Raw genomic sequence first — 22,085 nt, 5'->3', positions numbered from 1 at the left:
CATCTTTCCTCGTTAGAGGTCGTTAAAGGCATGTGTTGGAATAATATTTTAATATATTTACCAACCAGTCGGTACGTTTTGATTCATTTCTTTCGTCTCTTGAACTTTTTATTAAGTTCACGTCTTAAATCAATTATTTATCAAATATACTATATATCAATATTATTTAATCAACAACTCAAAATATTCCCGATGCCATGCCAAATACACTCACCGGCAGAGAAAACGGGCACCCCAAAAAATGGGTCATTTTTAATGTCTGGTATTTCCTAAACCTGATGTCCGATTTAAGTAATTTTTTTAACATGTTATAGCCTTATTCTTTATCAATATCGCTGTAATAATATTATTGCTAGATAGGTACATTGTCATTGTATACAGGGTGTACGAATCAAACTGTGTTTTTTTCTCAAACTTTGGAACACCCTGTGGAATGTTCTAGCTTTTATAAAATACTGAAATTATAACCAAACGATAGTCTCAGGTTTCCTTAACATTTTTTTTTTGATTCATTCGCTTATGTTGGATACTAAAAAAGTTAAGCACTTTAACAACTACCCCTGTTTTTCGTTAATACAGGGTGTTTTTAAATAAGTACGGCAAACTTTAAGGGGTAATTCTGCATGATAAAATAATGACAGTTTGCTTTATAAACGTATGCCCGCAAATGCTTCGTTTCCGAGATAGGAGGTGTTGAAATTGTTCTTACAAACTGACGATTTATTTATTTCTCTAAAACGGTTTGTGATATGCAAATGAAATTTGGTAGGTTTTAAGAGGTAGTTATTGCGCATTTTTTGGCATACAATTAAGAATTTTATATTCACCATTGGCGTGCATACGGTTACAAATATTTTAGATATATCCCGTATGCACACCAATGGTGAATATAAAATTCTCAATTGTATGCCAAAAAATGCACAATAACTAGCTCTTAAAATCTACCAAATTTCATTTGCATATCACAAACCGTTTTAGAGCAATAAATAAATCGTCAGTTTGTAAGAACAATTTCAACACCCCCTATCTCAAAAACGAAGTATTTGCGGGCATAAGTTTATAAAGCAAACTGTCATTATTTTATCATGCAGAATTACCCCTTAAAGCTTGCCGTACTTATTGAAAAACACCCTGTATTGACGAAAAACAGGGGTAGTTGTTAAAGTGCCTAACTTTTTTATTATCCAACATAAGCGAATGAATAAAAAAACAGAATGTTAAGAAAATCTGTGGCTATAGTTGGGTTTTAATTTTAGTATTTTATAAAAGCTAGAACATTCCACAGAGTGTTCCAAAATTTGAGAAAAAAACACAGTTTGATTCGTACACCCTGTATACAATGACAATGTACCTGTCTAGCAACAATATTATTACAGCGATATTGATAAAGAATAAGGCTATAACATATTAAAAAATTACTTAAATCGGACATCAGGTTTAGGAAATACAAGACATTAAAAATGACCCATTTTTTGGGGTGCCCGTTTTCTCTGCCGGTGAGTGTATTTAAAATTGTCACTGATTGTCACTGTCTGACTGACAATATGCTGACAATATTCTATTCGACTGAGGGCGTTGTAAGACAAAGATAGATTTGCAAAATATTACCACGGACATTGTGTTAATTTTTTTCAAATCCTGAAAAAACCAATAAATATTTTTGAAAAATTTAAACGCAGAATGAAAGACTATAGTTATTTTCCTAACTAGTGCGGAAAGTGATACTTTCACGCACGAGACTGCCGTTGACCCGAACGACGCGATAGCGGAGTTTGGGCAAGCAATCGAGTGCGGGGAAGACACTTTCCGCATGAGATAGGAACAATATTTTTTCTAGGGCCGTACGTTTGGAAAAAAGCCACAAAAAAAGAGTTATATAAATTTTTACTTAGAAGTGAAAATACACAAATTAATTCTTTGACGAAGTTGTCAAAACCAAACTTTCAATACAATGTACGCCGTGCGGGAAAATTTACTTTCACGCACGCCGTGCGCGAAACTGCAACTTTCGGAAACGAAATGCGTGCGTGAAGATGGCTCTTTTAGCACAGCCGTAGAAAAAATTATTACCGAGGGCCGAAAGTCCCTTAGAATAAATAAAAAGTTTATTTTGAATGAGATACAGTTGAACCCGCTTACTGGAATAGCCATCGTACCAAGCAAAAATATTCCTATAACCGGAATATTATAATAACCAATCGTAGGTGGCTAGTAGAAAAGTTTTGAGACCTCAAATTTCTATTCCTTAAACCGGGATATGCCTATAACCGGTATTCTAATAAGCGGGTTCGACTGTATTTGAAATTAAAAATTACACTAAATTTTCTCTTAGTTTTTCACTGTAACTTATTAAAATAAACATTATAGAAGTTCTCAGGGATTTTCGGCCCTCGCTAATAACGTAATCTTTCATTCTGCGTTTAAATTTTTCAAAAATACTTATTAGTTTTCTCAGGATTCGAAAAAAATGAATCCCCATTTGAATAGCATTGCAGCCGAAAATACGTACCCATCCCCTTAAGGGGAACGGAGCAAAATGCAAAATTTTGACGCATGTCAAAATTTTCAATATGTTGAAATGAATACATTTAAAACACATTGAAAATAAAAAAATAACAACTAAAAATCGACCTTTTTATTCGAAATAATACAGTTTTCCTCCAAAAAAATTGATTTGTGATTCTTTTCCCCGAAAGAATCGTTTAAACACAATGGTGTATATGGTCGATTTTTTAACTCTTAGGCCCGGTACTTTATGTCTCGATTAACAGCCGGTTAGTTAACCGGGGTTTAGGCCCGGCACAAATTGAACCTAAGCGAGACACAACCTGTGTCGGCGAACTGCGTAGAGAGTATTACGCATCCTACTATCAGTTCATGCATTCGCAGGTCTCGCTTGGGAAAGTTTGACATCGGCGTACAGTTTTCTTGGGCCGTAGGACGTGGGATGCGTGACTCACCGCCAGATGTTTATTTTTACGTGTTTTTGTTTGCGAGATGGAAACATCTGAAATGACTACGGATGGTACCTGAGTACAATTTATAATGATAAATAAAAGTATTAGCATAGTCAACACAACCCGAGTAAAAACTGTGTTGTCTTTGTCATTAAATTCTGATAACTTTTGGTAGACTAAATAAGCGGCTATACGAAATTAATGGGCGCGTTCACCAGATGCAAACGTTGGCAATCAGTTTGCGCTTTATGGTTCTGAACGACTTGCTAACGTCAAACATGTTTGGAAAGCGGTCGCCATTTTTGCAAACATAAGATATTTAAGTTGAACTTTGCAAACGTGTTGAATATTGAAAAAATATGGCGGGAATTTAAATTGTATATATTCTAGAATATATTGATAAGGGTTTTATATATAAAATAAAGGCTACTGAAAACATTCTGCTACGTTATTATATATTAAATAAATTTTCTTTTTTCCTTTAATAAAAAAAAGTAAATTCAAAAACGTATTTATTGAGAAAATTTATTTTAGGTTACGTTCAAACCAAGCAAGCAAAATGTCAAATTTTAACCTAAACAACCAACCGTTCAGCTCGCTGTCAACAAGTTTAGGTTCAAAGAGCAAACATTTGTGAACGTGTTTGCATCTGGTGAACGCAGTCAATAATAAAAGTTATGCCTTTACAAAATCACATTATTAGAAAAATAAGGTGAAAAATGATTCATGTTACTTAAAACCGTCATCGATAAAAATATCGTATTAGGTACCCTCAAATTCAACTTGTCGGCATATTACATTTTTGTTTCTTACATCATTTTTGTTTATGCTTACGCGGCACACATAGTGAAAGCGGTTTCCGCTAGCGGGCAAACCGCGCGGTTCTCGCGCGCGGGTATGGTAACACAGTGAAGACGGCTAAAAGCGAGAGAGATCGTTCAAATCTGGCAGTTGCGTCTACTACTTGTAGCAAAATGTCGTCTTCCGATGATGATATAATTGCTTTAGATTCTGTTTTGACTAAACTGAAAAGAAAGAGAGTTGATGTACATCCTATTAATCGAGAAAGATTAATTTATGGAGAATATCATCATCTATTTCAAAAATTAAAAGATAATGAACGATTCTTCCAGTATATGAGAATGACTCGAGAGACTTTTAAATATATTTTGGAGAAAGTGGAGTATCGTTAAAAACAATATTAAACGCTCAACTTACAGTCAACCAACAGAATATCGAAAGAGTTGAGAATATACATATCTGGGTACGAATTTAAATAGCGAATGGGACTACTCAGAAATTAAACAGCGAATAATAAAAGCGAAAGCAGCATACTTCAGAAGGAGACCCATTTTCAACAGTCGAGACATATCATTAAAAACAAAATACCGTCTGTTGAAATGCTATATATTCACAGTTCTGCTCTACGGAATGGAAGCTTGGACACTAACTGTTACATCTATGAATCGGCTCGAAGCTTTCGAAATGTGGTGTTATAGGAGCATCTTACGTATATCCTGCGTTGACCGAATTACTAACGTGGAATTCCTGCGTAGAATGGGGAAAGAGTGTGAATTTCTCATAACCATCAAAACAAAAAAAAAATAGAATATCTAGGACATGTAATGAGAAATCAAGAACGTTACGGCCTTCTCCAACTGATTCTCCAAGGGAAGGTATGTAAATGGTAAAAGAGGATCGGGAAGAAGACGCAATTCCTGGCTTCAAAATTTACAAAAGTGGTATAATACCACTACCACTGAACTGTTCTGCGCTGCGGTAGACAAAGTCAAGATAGCCATGATGATCGCCAACATCCGGAACGGATAGGCACTTTAATAAGAAGAAGGGGTATCGTTTAATTAAAAACTGGTGTAATTTACATAAGCAGGCTATCCTTCCGGAAGAAAGGCTTGTTATAACATTGAGGTAAGTAGTTTTGTTATAAATTTATTTTTCAAGTACTGATTTAGTTAATAGTTAATACTGGAATGGTTTTAGAAATACCTAAGTCACACAAAATTACGGTTTCAATAAGATTGACTTTATTACTTTTGTTTATTATAATGTACAATTATTTATAAAATTAATCCATGGAGAACTATTAATTCTTATTATAAAAGAGCGAATAAACTAAATTATCATTGCAGTAAACATTAAAACCGCGCGGAAAAAACTAAATTCTCATTCTAGCAAAAGCGGTCAGGCGGGTTGAGGCGGTTGGACCGCGCGGACCTGCTTTGACTATGTTCGTGTACATTTAAAGACGTGCATTCTTTTTGAAAACGTTTAAAAGCGGGTCCCGCTAGCGGAAACCGCCTCCACTGTGAGCGCCGACTTAAAAATTAAAAACGAAAAATGCAGATAGTGTTATTTTTTATGACCGATCAGTAGCGGAGGGATTATGAATTATGACCTGCAGTAATTGTAAATGATTGCGATCCTGCAGTAATTGTAAATGATTGTGATCTGAGCAGTAAATTGAGGAATATGAGTGATGACCGAGTAGTAGGGGAGATATTATTTTAAATATGTAGGTATTATGTGCAGAAATAAAATACTCAGTGTAAGATATCTTTTTATGCACCCGCTCAGGGCCGTAACTACCATTTAGGCAACCGGGGCAGTGCCCCGGGGCCCCCAGCCATGGGGGGCCCGTATGGTTGACCGTGCATAGACCTTCCATACAACGAGGAAAATAAAAATATGTATTTTAAAAGCCGATCCCAACGAAATATTTTCAAATGACAATTTTAAAAAGACCGCAACATAAGGTTTTAATTTTTCACTGGGGAAATTAGTCTTTTCGACTAAAATGCAATTGGAACAAAGCAGGGGCCCCCGAAGCCTGAGCTAAGCTGGGGCTCCCGAGACCTTATCATAAAAATTTAAATTATTATTTGGGAAATTAGTTATTTCGGCGTAATAAAACCTAAAATGCCATTGAAAGAGGGGGCCCTGGCTAAGCTGGGGACTCCGAGACCTTTCGTAAAGATCTAACTTGTTCCTGAGGAAATTAGTTATTTTGGCGAAATAAAAACTCAAACAGATCCGGAATAGGGGCCCCAGGTCCCAGCTACTTTGTATTAACCAATTTACTCCAGACCACATCTTTGGTACGTGAAAGGAACCACATCGTACCACATATTGAAAAGAAAGGTTAGGGTAAGATAGAATGAGTACATTAGGATCGGTTGTACAATCGGAGTACAAATGAACCCGAACGAAGGAACGAATTCGTAGGTGTTTGTTTGGTTATTCGTTCGCTACAAACTAAGACCATTTACATTGTAGCGAACGAACGCATTCGTTGATGATCCGTCCGCAATGCCAGATACAGATGAAGATGTAATCATTATCGCTGCTAATTTTATAGTGATTGCATGACATGCTGAAAAAAAAAGAAGAGAGTGTGGTGTTCACACAGGAGAGAAAATGCGTTTTCAAGGGGTTAAATATCTAACATTTTTCCTGACCCCCCCTTCCGCTGGGGGGTACATTCTCCAGACCTCCCGGTAGGGGGCCCCCAAATCACGTTTGCCCCGAGGCCCCCAACATCGTAGTTACGGCCCTGCACCCGCTTATGATCAAATTCGATGTTTTCGAAAGTCATACTACTACGACTACTAGGAACGTGCAAGATATTTTTAAAACGTTACTAGTTACAAGTACGGAAATACCGATTTTAAGTTGCCTACTCAATTCAGTAAAAGAATCAGATACATCAGTATTTTGTAATCAGTATTTGTACTCGGTACCACTTAGAACCGGTATCAAAAGTAACCGTTACATGTCTGCACTGATTTTGCCCGTCTCTATTCGCCACGTCGATGGCCAACGGTTGGATTGGCTTGTGTTCAATATGCGGTGCGCTAGAAAAATAAATGCACGGGTCACCCATCCCGCCGGCGCAGGTTGTGTCTCGCTTAGGTTCAATTTGCGCCGGGCCTTAATCGGGACCTCTTTAGAGTCTCTTGCGTTGTAATAAATGCAATTATAATTATTATTATACTTACAGTAGGAAAAATGAAAGAATACCCATGAACGAACATATAAAACACGCTGTATTTTCCTGTCACCGTGTCACACAAAAAATTGGCCAGCGCAAGTACATGTAATTATTATTATTACATGTACTTGCACTGGGAAATTTTTTTTGTGACACGGTGACAGGAAAATATAGCGTGTTTTATATGGTCGTTCATGGGTATTCTTTCATTTTTCCGACTGTATTTATAATTATAATATTACTTATTTATAATTATAATATTACTTGTAATTGCATTTATTACAACGCAAGAGACCGTAAAGAGGTCCCGATTAAACCCCGGTTAACTAACCGGCTGTTAATCGAGACATAAAGTACCGGAAATTAGTCACCCATCATTTTTAGATTTTTTTTGACAATTACTTCCCAATGGTACTTTTAAGTCCACCTTATTTTTTCGGTCATAACTTTTTAAAATGAGCTAAAATCATACATTTTTTTCGAATGATCCTTTAGAGCAGGGCTTCCCAAACTGTGCGTCACGACGCCCTGGGGCGTCGCCGAGTTGTCTATGGGGCGTCGCGTGTCAGAGCGGACTTTTAATACAGAAAATATATTTATTACAATACTCATATCCTGCAATTGGCAGATAAAATTACTGGGTTTCAGAATAGGTTGCTCTTATGGAAGAAAAAATTAGAAGATCAAGAAATTGACTGTGCCCTGCTTTACAAGGTATTCTAGAAGAAAAATCGATAGAAATCCTCGATCCCTCTTTAAAAAATATGTTTATACAACACTTATTATCATTGAGCGAATACTTTGAGAAATATTTTCCCGAAGATCTGGAGTAATATGACTTGGTCAAAAACCCTTTCCAGTTATCCACATTATCGACACTTTCAACAGAGGAAGAAGATCAACTGACAGAATTGTCCTGTGATTCCAGCCTAAAGCTTCAATACTACAAGGACACACGGTTTGAATTTTGGAGCTCAGTTTCTCATGAATATAATGCTATCAGCACTGCAACATTAAAGGTTGTATTACCATTTGCGACTTCTTACTTGTGCGAAACGGAATTTTCTGCAGTGAAAGTAATTAAAAAAAAGTACAGGTCAAACATAAAATTAGAAAAAGAAATGAGAGTGGCCATTTCCAAATTGGAGCCCCGGCTGTGGCCCCGGTTTCATAAGCTGTGCTCAATAAAACAAGCACATCCCTCACGTTAACTAGCCAGTTACATAAAAAAATATTCCTTTTTATTTTTGTGCCTATGTTTTGATTTATTCTTAATTTCTAATAAAAATATAAATGTTTAACTAGTTTTTTATTATAACTATAACCTGTTACTAGGCTAGTACTTACTAAAATTGGTAAATTTTTTTGGGGTTGGGTTGAGGGGCGTCGCAAAAAATACCAAAGTCTCAAGGGCGTCACAGTACGAATAAGTTTGAGAAGCCCTGCTTTAGAGTATAAATCTTATTGTGTAGGTATTTAACAAGAAATCGTTTGGACGACATTTGAAGTATTAAACATCAGCTGATAACTAATAAATGGTATTTAACAGAACATTCTTAAAGAAATTCTATGTACTTCAACACTTGGGATATAAGGGGTACCCTAATTTGGTGGTACTTAAAAGCACCTACCGTCCGTCAGGAGACAACGGTTTTAATTCATCTGTTCGAATGATACTATTTTCGACATACACACATATTCACAGACATACTAATAGACTTACCAATTGTAACGTTGTCAAATGTTTTTTCCACCAGACGTATTTTTGATATTCTGGGCCCATCGCTGCAACCATGTAGTAAAAGTACATAATAACATGCACCAGATTATTAATTAAATTAGAAAACGTTCCATGGCCTCCTGTAAATTAAATAGTTATCGTTAGTCAAGTCATCAGATATAAAAATTGTTCACGAACATACATTTATTTTTAAAGGACCCACAGTATCTTTAATAAGCACTGCCTAGTACGAATAGTTAAGAGCCTTGGTCTCGGTAAGAAGAAAAGAAGAAGAAAAAAAACTCTAACAAGAAGTAAAACCACTTCTATGTAAATTGGTATATTTATTAAAACTTAAAATCCCAATGGATTGAATAAAATAAGTCCAATTCAGAACGTTTTCAGACCTATCGGTCCATCATCAGTGAATCTACAATAAAATAAGTAATCCCACCATTAGAATTGAAAGATGGTTGAAATTTTTTTTTAAAAAGCTAAAAATGTGGTTAGATTACTTACGTGCATACTTGCTAAATAGCCCCAGAACAAAACAGTGGTTGAATTTAAAATTCGATTTACATTATTTAAAAATAATATTCAACAGGCTAAACGCCGATGTTACAGGATATTGCCTATGGGAACATGGTGAAACCCTAACAAAACCTCAATCAACCATCTTAGGCCAACTTTGACTATAAAGTGACACTAGTGTGTATGGAACTGTTTGAAGTGACATTGACAGTAGAGAAAAAGGTAGTCGATTTTACAGTTAATTAACCAATAGGTCATGACCCACAACAAATGATAAAAATTTTAAAATATCTGAAAACGTCTAACATTTTAAATCTATTGGTTATTGAAAAGAACTTGTGATATTCAAAATTAATTTAGAAAATAAGATTATTTATATTGACTGTATACCATAACATTAGATTGATCAAATAGATAGAAAGAAAGTTGAGCTGCTGTCAATAATGATAAAAAGATAAAAATAGATGAAGGTGAGAAAAAGAAAGAATCAGTATTAGTTGGAATGTTATTGTACAAAATGAATAAATTGGTAGGCAATTTAATCTAGTCTATATTGTATTGGTGGTTGTATATGTAAAAGGAAAATATTGTTATTTAAAAAATAAATGTAAATTTTTGTAAATAATGGATTTGAGTTAGGATACAGTCAAATAATTAAAAGTGTGAATATGTGAATGAAAAAGAATTGTAATTATTATGAGATGTTTTATTTTTTTAATTTTATTTCAAAAGTTTTGAGAGAATTATTGTGACAAAGTGAGGGTATGTGAAGTTAGAGATAAAGAAAAATATGATTATATCTGTTAAGTCCAGTTGATACACGAATGAAATTAAAATGAAAATAATATTGAAAATGTACTGAATAAAATAAAACCAAAGTAAGAAAAAGAATATTGATATAATTTAATTGTAATGATAATGGATCTGAATGTGAGAACTGAAATTAAGTGATGTGATGTTAGTTGGAGAGGTAAAAATTTTTTTTTTTCTTGGAAAAGTCAAAGACAAAAAGTAGAGGGCTGTGGTGTAGGGTATAAAGACAAGAATTTTAAGGGAAAGAGAGGGATAAAGAAAAGATAAGGTGTGGAATTAAACTGAACGAAGTAATGAAATGAAAAAGAAGTAAAAAGATAGTAGGGTGAATTAATGAGGTGATGGTTAATAGGGTTCAGTAGTTAATAATGTTAGTCGGGTAAAGGAGTTTGAAACAGTGAAGGATAGAGGAAATTTTGAAAAAGAAGGGAGAGAAAGTTGAGAGAGAAAGAATAGGATAAAAAGAGGAAGTTGAAAAATAGGAATTATGAGAATAATTGGCGGTGAATGGGGACAAAGTTGCGGTTAAGGGATGTTTGTCTATTGACACAGTTGGGACTCTTCTTCATGTCCTTGCCAATCTCCAAATCTTCGTATAAGTCTAAACGGAGTGTATTGTTTTGTTGAATATTGTGTATCAACTGGACACCTTCAGGAATCTTAAGTTCATGTTTATTGACTTTTAAAATGGTGTGAAAAGGCAGAAGTGGTATCTCTCTTGCTGTGTTCAGCAGATCGGGTAGAAAGGGATCTGTAAGTTCTGCCGATGTAGGTGGCATCACAATCTGAACAAGAGAGTCTGTATACCCCACTCCGGTTCATATAATGGATAGGATCTTTGGTATTAGTTAAACTTTTGCTGAGAGTGTTATTAACTTTGAAAGATATTTTTATGTTGTCACAAGAATTGGAAATGATATGTTTGACTCTTTCAGATAATTTGGAGTTATTGAATGGTAAGGAGGCATAGATGGGAGTAGTTGTGGATGATGTAGAGAAAGCGGATTGTTGTAGTAATTTGAGTTCTCTTTTTTGTTGAAGTTTAGTGATGATGTCTGGGTCATAACCATTGTTGACTGCAATCTGTTTGATAATATTCAACTCATTGTTGAATTCAGTTACGGATAAAGGGATAGAGTTTAATCTATGTATAAAACTGCGAAAAGCTGAGAGTTTATATGATAAAGGGTGATTAGAAGTAGAATGGATAACATGATCTGTCTGTGTTGGTTTACGGTAGATACCAAAATTGAAGTGGTCATGTAGTCTGGTAATAGATAAATCCAGAAAGTTAATGGAGTTAGAAGATTCTAGTTCCATGGTAAAGGTGATATTAGGATGGATTTGATTAATTTTGTGAAGTAAGTTGTGAGCTGAATCAGAGTTACCAGAAATGAGGACTAAAATGTCATCAACATAACGGAACCAGTGTAAGATCTCTGGATTTTTTATGATATAGTTGGATTCTAAGTGATCCATAAAAACATCAGCTAAGAAAGGGGATAAGCAACTACCCATTGCTAAACCGTCAGGTTGTTGATAAAAGTTGTTATTAAAAACAAAGTAATCTTGAGATAGACAAATTTTGAGAATGTTTATAATAGACGAAGTGGTGGTGGAAGTGACAGAATTATTTAAGAGGAGTGAATTAACCAGACTAATCGATTCATTTTTTGGTACTGAAGTAAATAAATTGCTAACATCAAAAACTCAAAAGAAGAAGAATTGAAATGACGGTGAGACTTATAATCGAGAACTAATGCAGTGGAAGGGAAAAGTGAGGTTATGGAAAAAATACAAATAGAAACTGGGGTGAGACAAGGCTGCCCCCTTTGGTCGGTATTCATTATTACATTACTCGCTAGGATTGTCAGAAACTCTCACACGCAGGTACAATAAACAAGACAAACATCCAAAATAATGGGATTTGAAATTAACGTAACTATAATACCTTCTGAAAAAAAAGCATCAAAAAAACGTGTCAAGAGATAGAATAAGAAAAGTTTAGACGACTGTCAGTAACAGTAACATCAGTAAACAAAAGAAAATACAACTTTATAATTTTTTCATATATTTTTGAATAAATGGACAAGCCATAGAATAGAGTGAAAGAGAAACACTCAAGTGGGAACCAAAGCCTTCTGCAAAAAACTGTATATTCGTAGATGTGCAAAAAGCCTCAAAACCAGCTCAAGATTATTAATATCAAGGTATTGTTTATCCGCAATAACTTTTCCCATGTGTCACGATTCATTTTCAAACAAATTAAGTCAAAACATAAAGTGAAACGTACGCCGACGTGTGTAGTATATACTATCAAGTATACAAAATGTATATACACATCGACGTTCGTTTCACTTTATGTTTTGACTTAATTTGTTTGAAAATGAATCGTGACGCATGGGAAAGGAAAAACATTTGGCAAGGTTCTCAAACTGTTTTCTTGTGGCATGACCAATTTAACTATTTTTTTATATGTTGTTTCGATTTTTACTCTGGAAATTGTTCTCAAAAAAAGAAAGGAATTATTCTGAAAAATTCTAGGAAGATTTTATATCCTGATATTTTTTAGGTACCTACGTTTTTCTTTTTCAAAAAAGTTTCAGAATTTTCATTACACCAGTAATTGTGGCTCAATCCCATATAGTCCAGAAAGCCACTGCGCATCCGCTAGGAAAAATATTCTAATTCGGATTTTTTGCACAATCTTACTCAAAAAGGACCCCTTTTAACAAATTTGCATGTTGCCAGGACCAAAAGTTGGTCAAAAATTTTTTAAACGTTTTTTTTTTTGTTTTTCTCCTAAAATTATTTTTCTTTGCATGGAAAAATTTTTTTTTAGATTTTTTGGATCATTCCAAACAGAAAAGGTCTTTAGTGACTTTTCTCTAAAGTTGATAGTTTTTGACATATAAGCGATTAAAAATTGAAAAATTGCGAAATCGGCCATTTTTAACCCTCAAAAACTATGTGAAAAACTGAAAATTTGAATGTTGCCAAGGTAGGCAGATATTCTCTAAACATCGATTGATGAAATCCCGAAGAGTTTTTTGCAATACATTATCAAAAACCCCTTTGTTTTTTAATTGCCAATCAAGCGTGCGCTACACTATTTTCCACCGTTGCATGTGTATGCAGTATGGTGCAAATGAAAGGAATAAATTCGTTATTTCGTAAACCGGCGACTTTAAGGAAAAATCCCGAAACAGGTCGATTTTTATTTTCCAGTTATGATATTGTGATATATATGGTATACTAGTGACGTCATCCATCTGGGCGTGATGACGTAATCGATGATTTTTTTAAATGAGAATAGGGATCGTGTGGTAGCTCATTTGAAAGGCTCTTCAATTCTATATTCAGTAAAATAAACATTTACATATTTATTTATACAGGGTGTCCAATAATTTAATTTTTTTGTGAATTTGCCAAATGATTTAATTTAATAAAAAATTGTTGGACACCCTTTATAAATAATTATATACATGTTTATATTACTGAATAGAGAATTGAAGAACCTTTCAAATGAGCCAGCACACGACCTGTATTCTCGTTTAAAAAATCATCGATTACGTCATCACGCCCAGATGGATGACGTCACTAGTATACTATATATGCCACAATATCATAACTTAAAAACAAAAACCGACCTGTTTTGGGATTTTTCCTTAAAGTCACCGGTTTACGAAATAACGAATTTATTCCTTTCATTTGCACCATACTGTATACACATGCAACGGTGGAAAATAGTGTCGCCCACGCTTGATTGGCAATTAAAAACAAAGGGGTTTTTGATATTGTATTGCAAAAAACTCTTCGGGATTTCATCAATCGATGTTTAAAGAATATCTGCCTACCTTGGCAACATTCAAATTTTCAGTTTTTCACATAGTTTTTGAGGGTTAAAAATGGCCGATTTCGCAATTCTTCAATTTTTAATCGATTATATGTCAAAAACTATCAACTTTAGAGAAAAGTCACTAAAGACCTTTTCTGTTTGGAATGATCCAAAAAACCTAAAAAACTTTTGTTCCATGCAAAAAATATAATTTTAGGAAAAAAACAAAAAAAAAACGTTTAAAAAATTTTTGACCAACTTTTCGTCCTGGCAACATGCAAATTTGTTAAAAGGGGTCCTTTTTGAGTAAGATTGTGCAAAAAATCCGAATTAGAATATTTTTCCTAGCGGATGCGCAGTGGCTTTCTGGATTAATATAAACCTTATTCTTGTAAATCTATACATTTGGGTGAAGAGGTAATAAGAAAAATATTGAGACCTAAGGTAATATAGGCCATTCCACGAATATACGACTGTTTTGAATTATCGCGACAACGAATATTTTAGTGTGCAACATATGAAGTACGAAAGTAAATGGCTCTAATAATTATTCCAATAAACAACAATGTAATTTACAATTTACTTTCGTTCTTCATATTTTGCACAGTAAAATATTCGTTGTTGAGATAATCCAAAACAGTCGTATATTCGTGGAATAGGGTATAGCCACTTTACACGATGCAACTAATTGCGCAATTAATTGCACCATTTCTTGCAGCAATAGAAATTATATCGTGTCATACGAAAATTGCACAGAAAAGCTGCAACTTCTTGCAGAAACTTGCAGCTAGAACATGTCCTATTTTTCATGCAATTTTTTCTGCAATTTAGTTATATTTTTAGTAACTTTTAAGGCTACACAGTTTGTTTTTACTACATTGACATTCTGTCAACCTAAATTTCAAACTAAACAATTTTTTAACAAAACTAGAGGAACTTTTCACCAATTTCACGCTTCACAGATAACATTATTATTTTGGATAACTTTAATTATGCAACATAGGGACCAAAAAAACTATTTTCTATTTGTATTTCTTACAACTTGTTTCCTTTTGTAAAAGAATAATGTATTATAGGTATTAATTGATTTTGTTATAACACATATTATAATTTTCTCAAATTATAATCTAACATTTTTAATCTAATATCTGATAACTCTACTCAAAAAATTACATTTAATTTATAAAACATAACCTAAAATTTATGCTATTTTGTCAAAGTTTCTGTTTATTTCATATGTCACTTTATGCAATTGTTTGCACCGTGTAATCACTTTATTGCAGAAAGTTAGTTGCAATTTATTGCACAAATTCTTGCGCAAGAGATTATGCAATTAATTGCGCAATTACTTGCATCGTGTAAAGTGGTTATAAGAAACGAAACTGAGAAAAAAGTCTGGTGTGAATCACAAAATAAATAGGTATCTGGATGAAAATCGAGAACATAGTGCGAGTAATAAAATTACAAAGGATAAAAGTGGAAGTGGAAGTATACCGGAATGAATACTATCAGGAAGATGAGTGAAAGAAAGACAGAGAGATCAGGACAGACAAATAATAAAAAATGATGCACGAAACGTAGGAAAGATGAAAATACCTAAGAACAAATGCAAGAAAATACGAACGTTTTCTGTGTTTTGGCTGAGCCGTAAACGCTGTACTGTTAATTATTTTCAAATGGTTCTTTTCATGAGCATTTTTCAGTGCGTCACAGTTTTTCGATTTCTCTCTAACGCATTAAATTGTACGTGACAGAAAAAAACGCACGTCTCTGATTACATTTCGTCGGTGACATTTATAACATTTAATCTAGTTGTCAATAGATGGCACTAATAATCTAATATTAAATAATATTATATTATTCTATACATAAAAAATTTAATCTGTACAATTTATAAGACTATACAAATCAAAGGAAATACCATTTTATAAATGCAATAAACGCAATTGATTTGTTTTTATACCAAATTGCAAATAAAATGTGACAACTGTCAGATTCAACTAAAACGTCATGTTAGAATAAATGTCATAAATGTGTATTTATCACGGAATAACCTTTTTTTCTATCATTTGTGACGCACTGAAAAATGCTCATGAAAAGAACCATATATGTTTACTGATGTGGACAATTGGTTTGTGTTTTGTATACAGAGCGTCCATAAAGTAACGCATAAATTCATTATTTCGTAAACCAGCGGCTTTAAGGAAAAATCCCGAAATAGGTCGATTTTTATTTTTTAGTTACGATTTTTGGGCATATATATCATAATAGTGACGTCACCCATCTGGGCGTGATGGCCCAATCGATGATTTTTTTAAATGAGAATAGGGGTCATGTGATAGCTCATTTGAAAGGGTATTCAATTATCTATTCCTCAATATAAACATTAACATAATTATTTATACAGGGTGTTCATAATTTTTTTTTATTAATTAAATCAATTGAGACAAAAAGAAGAATGTATGTAATTTATTTAATTTTAAATATATTTTACTGCCGTCAGAAAACAGAAAACAAATTTTATTTGGAAAATAAACATTAATTTTCGCTTAAACGAAATGTTGAAACTGTCAAGAGTCAGGTAGGTGGCAGCTTTAACATTGAATTTAAGCGAAAAACAATATTATTTATTTGTCAACTAGACATTTTTTTTTCTGTTTTCTGATAACAATAAAATGTATTTTGAATTAAATAAATTACATACATTCTTCTTTTTGTGTCAATTAATTTAATTAATAATTTTTTTTGAACACCCTGTATAAATAATTATGTTATTGTTTATATTAGTGAATAGAAAATTTAATATCCTTTCAAATGAGCTATCAGGTGACCTCTATACTTATTTAAAAAAATCATCGATTACGTCACCACGCCAGATGGATGACATCACTAGTGTGATATATATGCCAAAACATTGTAATTTAAAAATAAAAATCGACCTGTTTTGGTATTTTTCCTTGAAGTCGCCGGTTTATGAAATATTGAATTTATGCGTTACTTTATGGACGCACTGTATAAACATAATATAAACAAAACAAAAATTCACTAATTTGTTATCTGATATTCTTATCCTTTGTGTTAGGTATTGATTGGTTTTTAAACAAAGAAACTTCGATCAGATACATTATGAAGTATGCATACAGTTGCGAAATATTTTTAGAAACCGTTTGATTTGCTCTGAATAATGTTGATTTATTACTATCGGTTAACGAGCATGAACAAAGTACTACAATGATCGTCTAAATAGCACCTTATAGAATAAATAATTTATTTAATGATAATATGGTAAATATTATTATTAAAAGTCTAACAATTTTTACGGGTGTTTTGTGATGGTTGGTTAATTATTATTAATAATTGTAAGACGAGATATACATTATACCTTCTTTGTCCTCGTACATAATAAATCTACTACTACTACTACTACTAATAATACTACTACTACTATTATTACTACTACTACTCCGTGGTGTTACTTCGTGGGATTTAGTCCACTCTTCTCTGTTTTGAGCAATCTCTACCCAATTCTCCACGCCCCTAGCTTTCAGGTCTTCTGCTATATTATCTCGCCACCGGAGTCGAGGGCGTCCGCGTGGTCTTTTCCAGTTGGAACTTATTTCCATACCAGCCTTACTGGGATGGGAAGATATCAAATACTGTAATCGGTTTTTCGATTCTTGTATTTCTGATTATGTGTTCCAGAGCTAAGTTGAAGAGTTGTGGTGAAAGTGCATCTCCCTGTTGTAGTCCATTGTTTATTTCGAATGTCCCCGAGTATTGTTGTCCGACTCTCACCTTAGATCGTAACCGTTCTATATATCACCTTACATATTTATAACCGTATCAAACTGACTAGTTTTTTTTTGGAAACCAAGTTCCTGCCTCTCTGTCTACGTTCCATAATCTTGCCCTGCCTATTCTATCAAATGCTTGTTTAAAATTTATTAACACCTGATGAAGCTCACGATCAAGCTCCCAGCATTCTTCCATTATCTGTTTTATTGTGAATATCTGGTCAATAGTAGAGCGGCCGGTCCAAATTCGCATTAATAATCCCCAACCATTTCTTTTGTGTATGTTTTGGTTCTTTCTAGAAGGATGTTTGCAAGGCCTTTGTAGGATATTAACTAGTGGTATTTACTAGTTGTTATTTCCCGGTAGTTAGTAAATTGTTTTTTGTTTCCTTTTTTGTGGATTGGTACAGTAACCCATTCTTTCCATGCATCTGGCTTGCAGGTGCGGATCCAAGGGGGGGTCAATGGAGTCAATTATCCCCTCCTTGAGATCTCGCCTTGTGTCTACTGACACTGTTTTTAAGAAAGAGATTACGGTTGAAAAAAAAAATAGTGAGTTTTTTGTCCTGTTTGTAACTGAATAACTGAAACGTACCTAAATATGGCAGATTTCCTTAGAATCGAAAATTATTAAAAGTCTTTGGAACATAACAAATGAAAAATTCCCGCAATAAATCTGTTTATTACCATCTATTCAATTTAATGCCAGAGACCAGATAAAAATAGTAATTGCCGATGCTACATTATGGTAATTTGTTTTCTAGAAAGGTTTGTATTGTTGACTGCAATAAAGTAAGCCGGTGGTCTCCAATAGATGCTGTAGGCTGCGTACAGCATTACGCCGTAAGAAAATTATTCATTTTCGTTACTTTTAATAAACTTTAAAGGACAGAAACTATCTTATTTTCTAAAATTGTAATTCTAAAACAAAGAGCCCGAATAAGAGCCACTTTTAGAAGAATCTCCAAAGTATCATGTAACAGAGACTTAAAATTGGTATTAAGGATCCACCTAAGTTTCTCGGTCTTACTGTATGGTGTCGAGTCTTGGACTGTGAATAAAATGATCTAAATCGCCTTGAGGCTCTCGGGATGTGGTGCTATAGAAGAATTTTAAGAGTTTCTTGGGAGGAGAAGATTCGAAATTCCACAATACTAGAACGCCTCAGCAAGACTACTGCTTGTCCAAGTAAAAAATACTGTGGAATAGCTTTAAACCGGTGAAATATGATATTCTTCAAATATAGATATTAGGTCAAACGTTTAAGAAGCGGCCCTTTGAAAGCATCTGTGTTTATACGGTCAGACCTCCCGCATATCTATTCACAAGTTTCGTGCAAAATCTTAGTTTTAGTTCGGTAGCTAGCAGTGTGTTAGTACTGGAGTGTACGTGTGTTAAGTGATACGAGTGTTTTGTTGCTGTAATTATTTTGAATATTGGTTTAGTATTTCGTTTGGAGAGTGTCAAGTGTTAATTATTGTAATTTAGTTAATGTGAATAGTGATGTGGAGCCCGTGGGATAATGTAAATATCGCGTACGATAACGCTGATATTGTAGAAATTGCCAGTGCTAGTGTGAATGTAATTACTAAAAAAAAAGAGCTCGTAAAGAAGATTCGAATGCATTCAAATGCAGAAACACAGCAAGTATGTTTGAATGTATACAAAAATCTATGTACGAAATTCGGCTTTGATGAAACACTATTGACACAAGCCACCTCTGATTTACCAGAAATTCCACTTTCTAATGTATATAAAATAGTTAAAAATGAACCCTATCATCGCAAGAAACGATGTGACTACAAATTTTCAAGACCTTTAAATCCTTCACTCGTAAAACTATTCAAAACCACAATATACGACTGCTACAAAAGCAATGAAATACCCACAATAGAAATAATAAGAAAGAAATTGGAAACAACCGGTCGAAATATGAACTGCTGTGAGAAAACTCTTAAAATTGGATAAAAAAATGGGCTTTAAGTTAAAAAAAATAAATAAACGTCAAGCAATTATGGAAAGCCAAAGAATAGTCAACAGACGTAATATGTACCTAGAAGAAATTACTAAATATAGGCAAGAAAATAGGAGAATTTATTATTTAGATGAAACTTGGTATGATACCCACGATACAGTAAAGAAAGGATGGACAGATGGTTCAAGCATGTGCATACCAGAAATGCCTGCAAATAAAGGCTCGCGGCTAATTATTGTACATTGCGGAGGAAGTGAGGGATGGGTTCCGAATGCTTTAAAATTATGTGGGAAGAAAATGGAAGATTGTAACGTTGACTACCACAAGAATATAGAAGCTGACAGTTTTGAATATTGAAAACTCGCTGATCCCAAACTTGGAGAAAAACAGCGTAATAGTGCTTGACAACGCTTCCTATAATTCCCGACAGCTCACTAAAATACCAAATACATCTTCAAAGCTGACCTGCAAAATTTTTTAATGGAAAATTATTTGTATTTCGAAGATTTTTACACAAAAAAAAACAACTTATTGAAGTTCTACACACGAAGCAATTTAGAAAATTATACGCTCTAGAGAGTATTGCCGAAAAGCATGGACACACTATATTGAGACTTCCCCCCTACTTTTGTGTTTTCAATCCTATTGAGTCAATTTGGGGACAATTAAAACCAAGCATAAGGCGTTCAAATACATTTCCTAAATTTGACAAAAAGGTAATTGAGATAATTAAAAAAGAAGTAGCCAATATTACCAAAGTAGACCGGCAGAAAAGAATCGCCAAAGTGATCAAAGTAGAAGAATATTATAAGAAGACTGGGCACTTCCACATTAATGGTGGAAATAAATTTATTATTGAATTGGGCGATGATAGTGACCAAGAAAATACGGAAGAAGGAGAAAATGAGTTAAGTGTATCAGTATTTTAATTGTTGTGTTGTGCAATTCATTTTCCAAGCATAAGTGTACTAATGAAAAGACTCGGTTAAAAAAATATTTTTAGATTTTGTATTTTTAATAAAAAAAGAGCGGGGACATGCTTGCATTTTGTGCTGAATTTTAAAAATTTTGAACTGTATACCTAAAGTAATTTTAGATCTAACTGTGTTTTTATAAAGTTCTTTTAGTATCAGTAATTCTAACAATAACAAGATTAATTATAAAAGCTATTCTACATCAGTTATTAATGCAAGCATGCGGTAAGTGGGAGGTCCCTGTGAGGTTAAATGTTATTAAAAAATTGATAAAATTAATTTTAACACAATGTTATGTCCTGCTTTAACGGTATTTACCTAAGTATAAATAAATATTTTTAACTACATATTTAATTACCAGAAAACACCAGCTGCCGGCCTAATATTAAAGAAGAACAACCCAAAGCTACAATAATCTTACCCATTACACTATATAGATTGCTTGAACAAGCAATTGAATATATTATAGAACTGTACAACGCTTCTCCTCCGTATTTTAAGCACTCTGTGGGTATGCAATCGCTACCTGGTGCCTTATTATTTTTAAGTTTTTTAATTGCCTGGATTACTTCTATGTCGGGTATTGGTCTGCTATTTCAGCTGTATGTATGTACTTATGCAGTAATGAGCGCGATAATAACCGGCAAAATAACGCAAAAGATGGAAAACATATTAAGTTGTGAGATAAAAAGAGATGAAACTATTAAAGATGAAACATTTAGCGATAGAAACCTACAAAATTACGTTCTACTTATTGTTTCCCACCTTTTTAGACGTATCGGACAAGTTTGGCAACTATCACTGTCACAGTGACAGTTTTAGTTGACGTACTCCTCTGATACGTCTAAAGGTGGGAAACGATCAATATAATGTGAATTTATAGGTTTCCATCGCTAAATTTTCCACCTCTACTATCATTTCTTTTTATCTCTTTTTATCTCATAACTTAATGTTTTCCATCTTTTGCGTTATTTTGCAGGTTATTAGCGAGCTCATCACCGTATGTTTGATGTATTTCTGCTAGATTGGTTGTTTAACAGTTGATAGAATTATTCCTTCCAGGTGTTTAGGATTTCATCAGTGATTTCACCCACTGTCGTTTTTTTGCAAGTTTCCTGCTTGGAGAACAGAAAACTTCTATCAGAAATATAAGGCGCATAATAAAGCGGTCTACAATTAGTAGGTATGTTGCGTGCATACAGGTCTTCGGCAAAAGCCTTGCCGACGCTTTGATTTTAAAAGCAAATAAATTGCGTAAGAGCACAATTCTTTAAATCGTCTGTATATGAACGGATACCAATAAGATATTTCTTATATCTTATATGTTTTGTCTTTCTTTTATCTTACTATATGCCCTAGCATGCCAGTACCTGGGTAGGTACGAATAAATTTATAAGCAAACGGTTCAACTAACGTGTCTTCAAAGTTCACACCTCAGGTGAAATGATGGTACTACAAAAGTGCTATCTACTCT

At 33.7% G+C, this 22,085-nt stretch overlaps 1 protein-coding gene across 2 annotated transcripts in view; it reads right to left on the bottom strand.

The window, feature by feature from the left end:
* The window catches only part of LOC126881677 (elongation of very long chain fatty acids protein AAEL008004), a 210,744-nt gene that overhangs the window by 8,008 nt on the left and 180,651 nt on the right, over positions 1 to 22,085 (bottom strand). For both annotated transcript variants that reach the window (XM_050646079.1, XM_050646078.1), the window contains exon 6: positions 8,690 to 8,826. In XM_050646079.1, the coding sequence (XP_050502036.1) occupies positions 8,690 to 8,826 (137 nt within the window). The remainder of the gene's footprint in view (positions 1 to 8,689; positions 8,827 to 22,085) is intronic.

The sequence above is a fragment of the Diabrotica virgifera genome, chromosome 3, assembly GCF_917563875.1.
Source record: "Diabrotica virgifera virgifera chromosome 3, PGI_DIABVI_V3a".
Classification (NCBI taxonomy): Eukaryota; Metazoa; Arthropoda; class Insecta; order Coleoptera; family Chrysomelidae; genus Diabrotica; species Diabrotica virgifera.
Note: the sequence above shows the minus strand (reverse complement) of the source record. Positions and strands in the feature narration are given on the sequence as shown.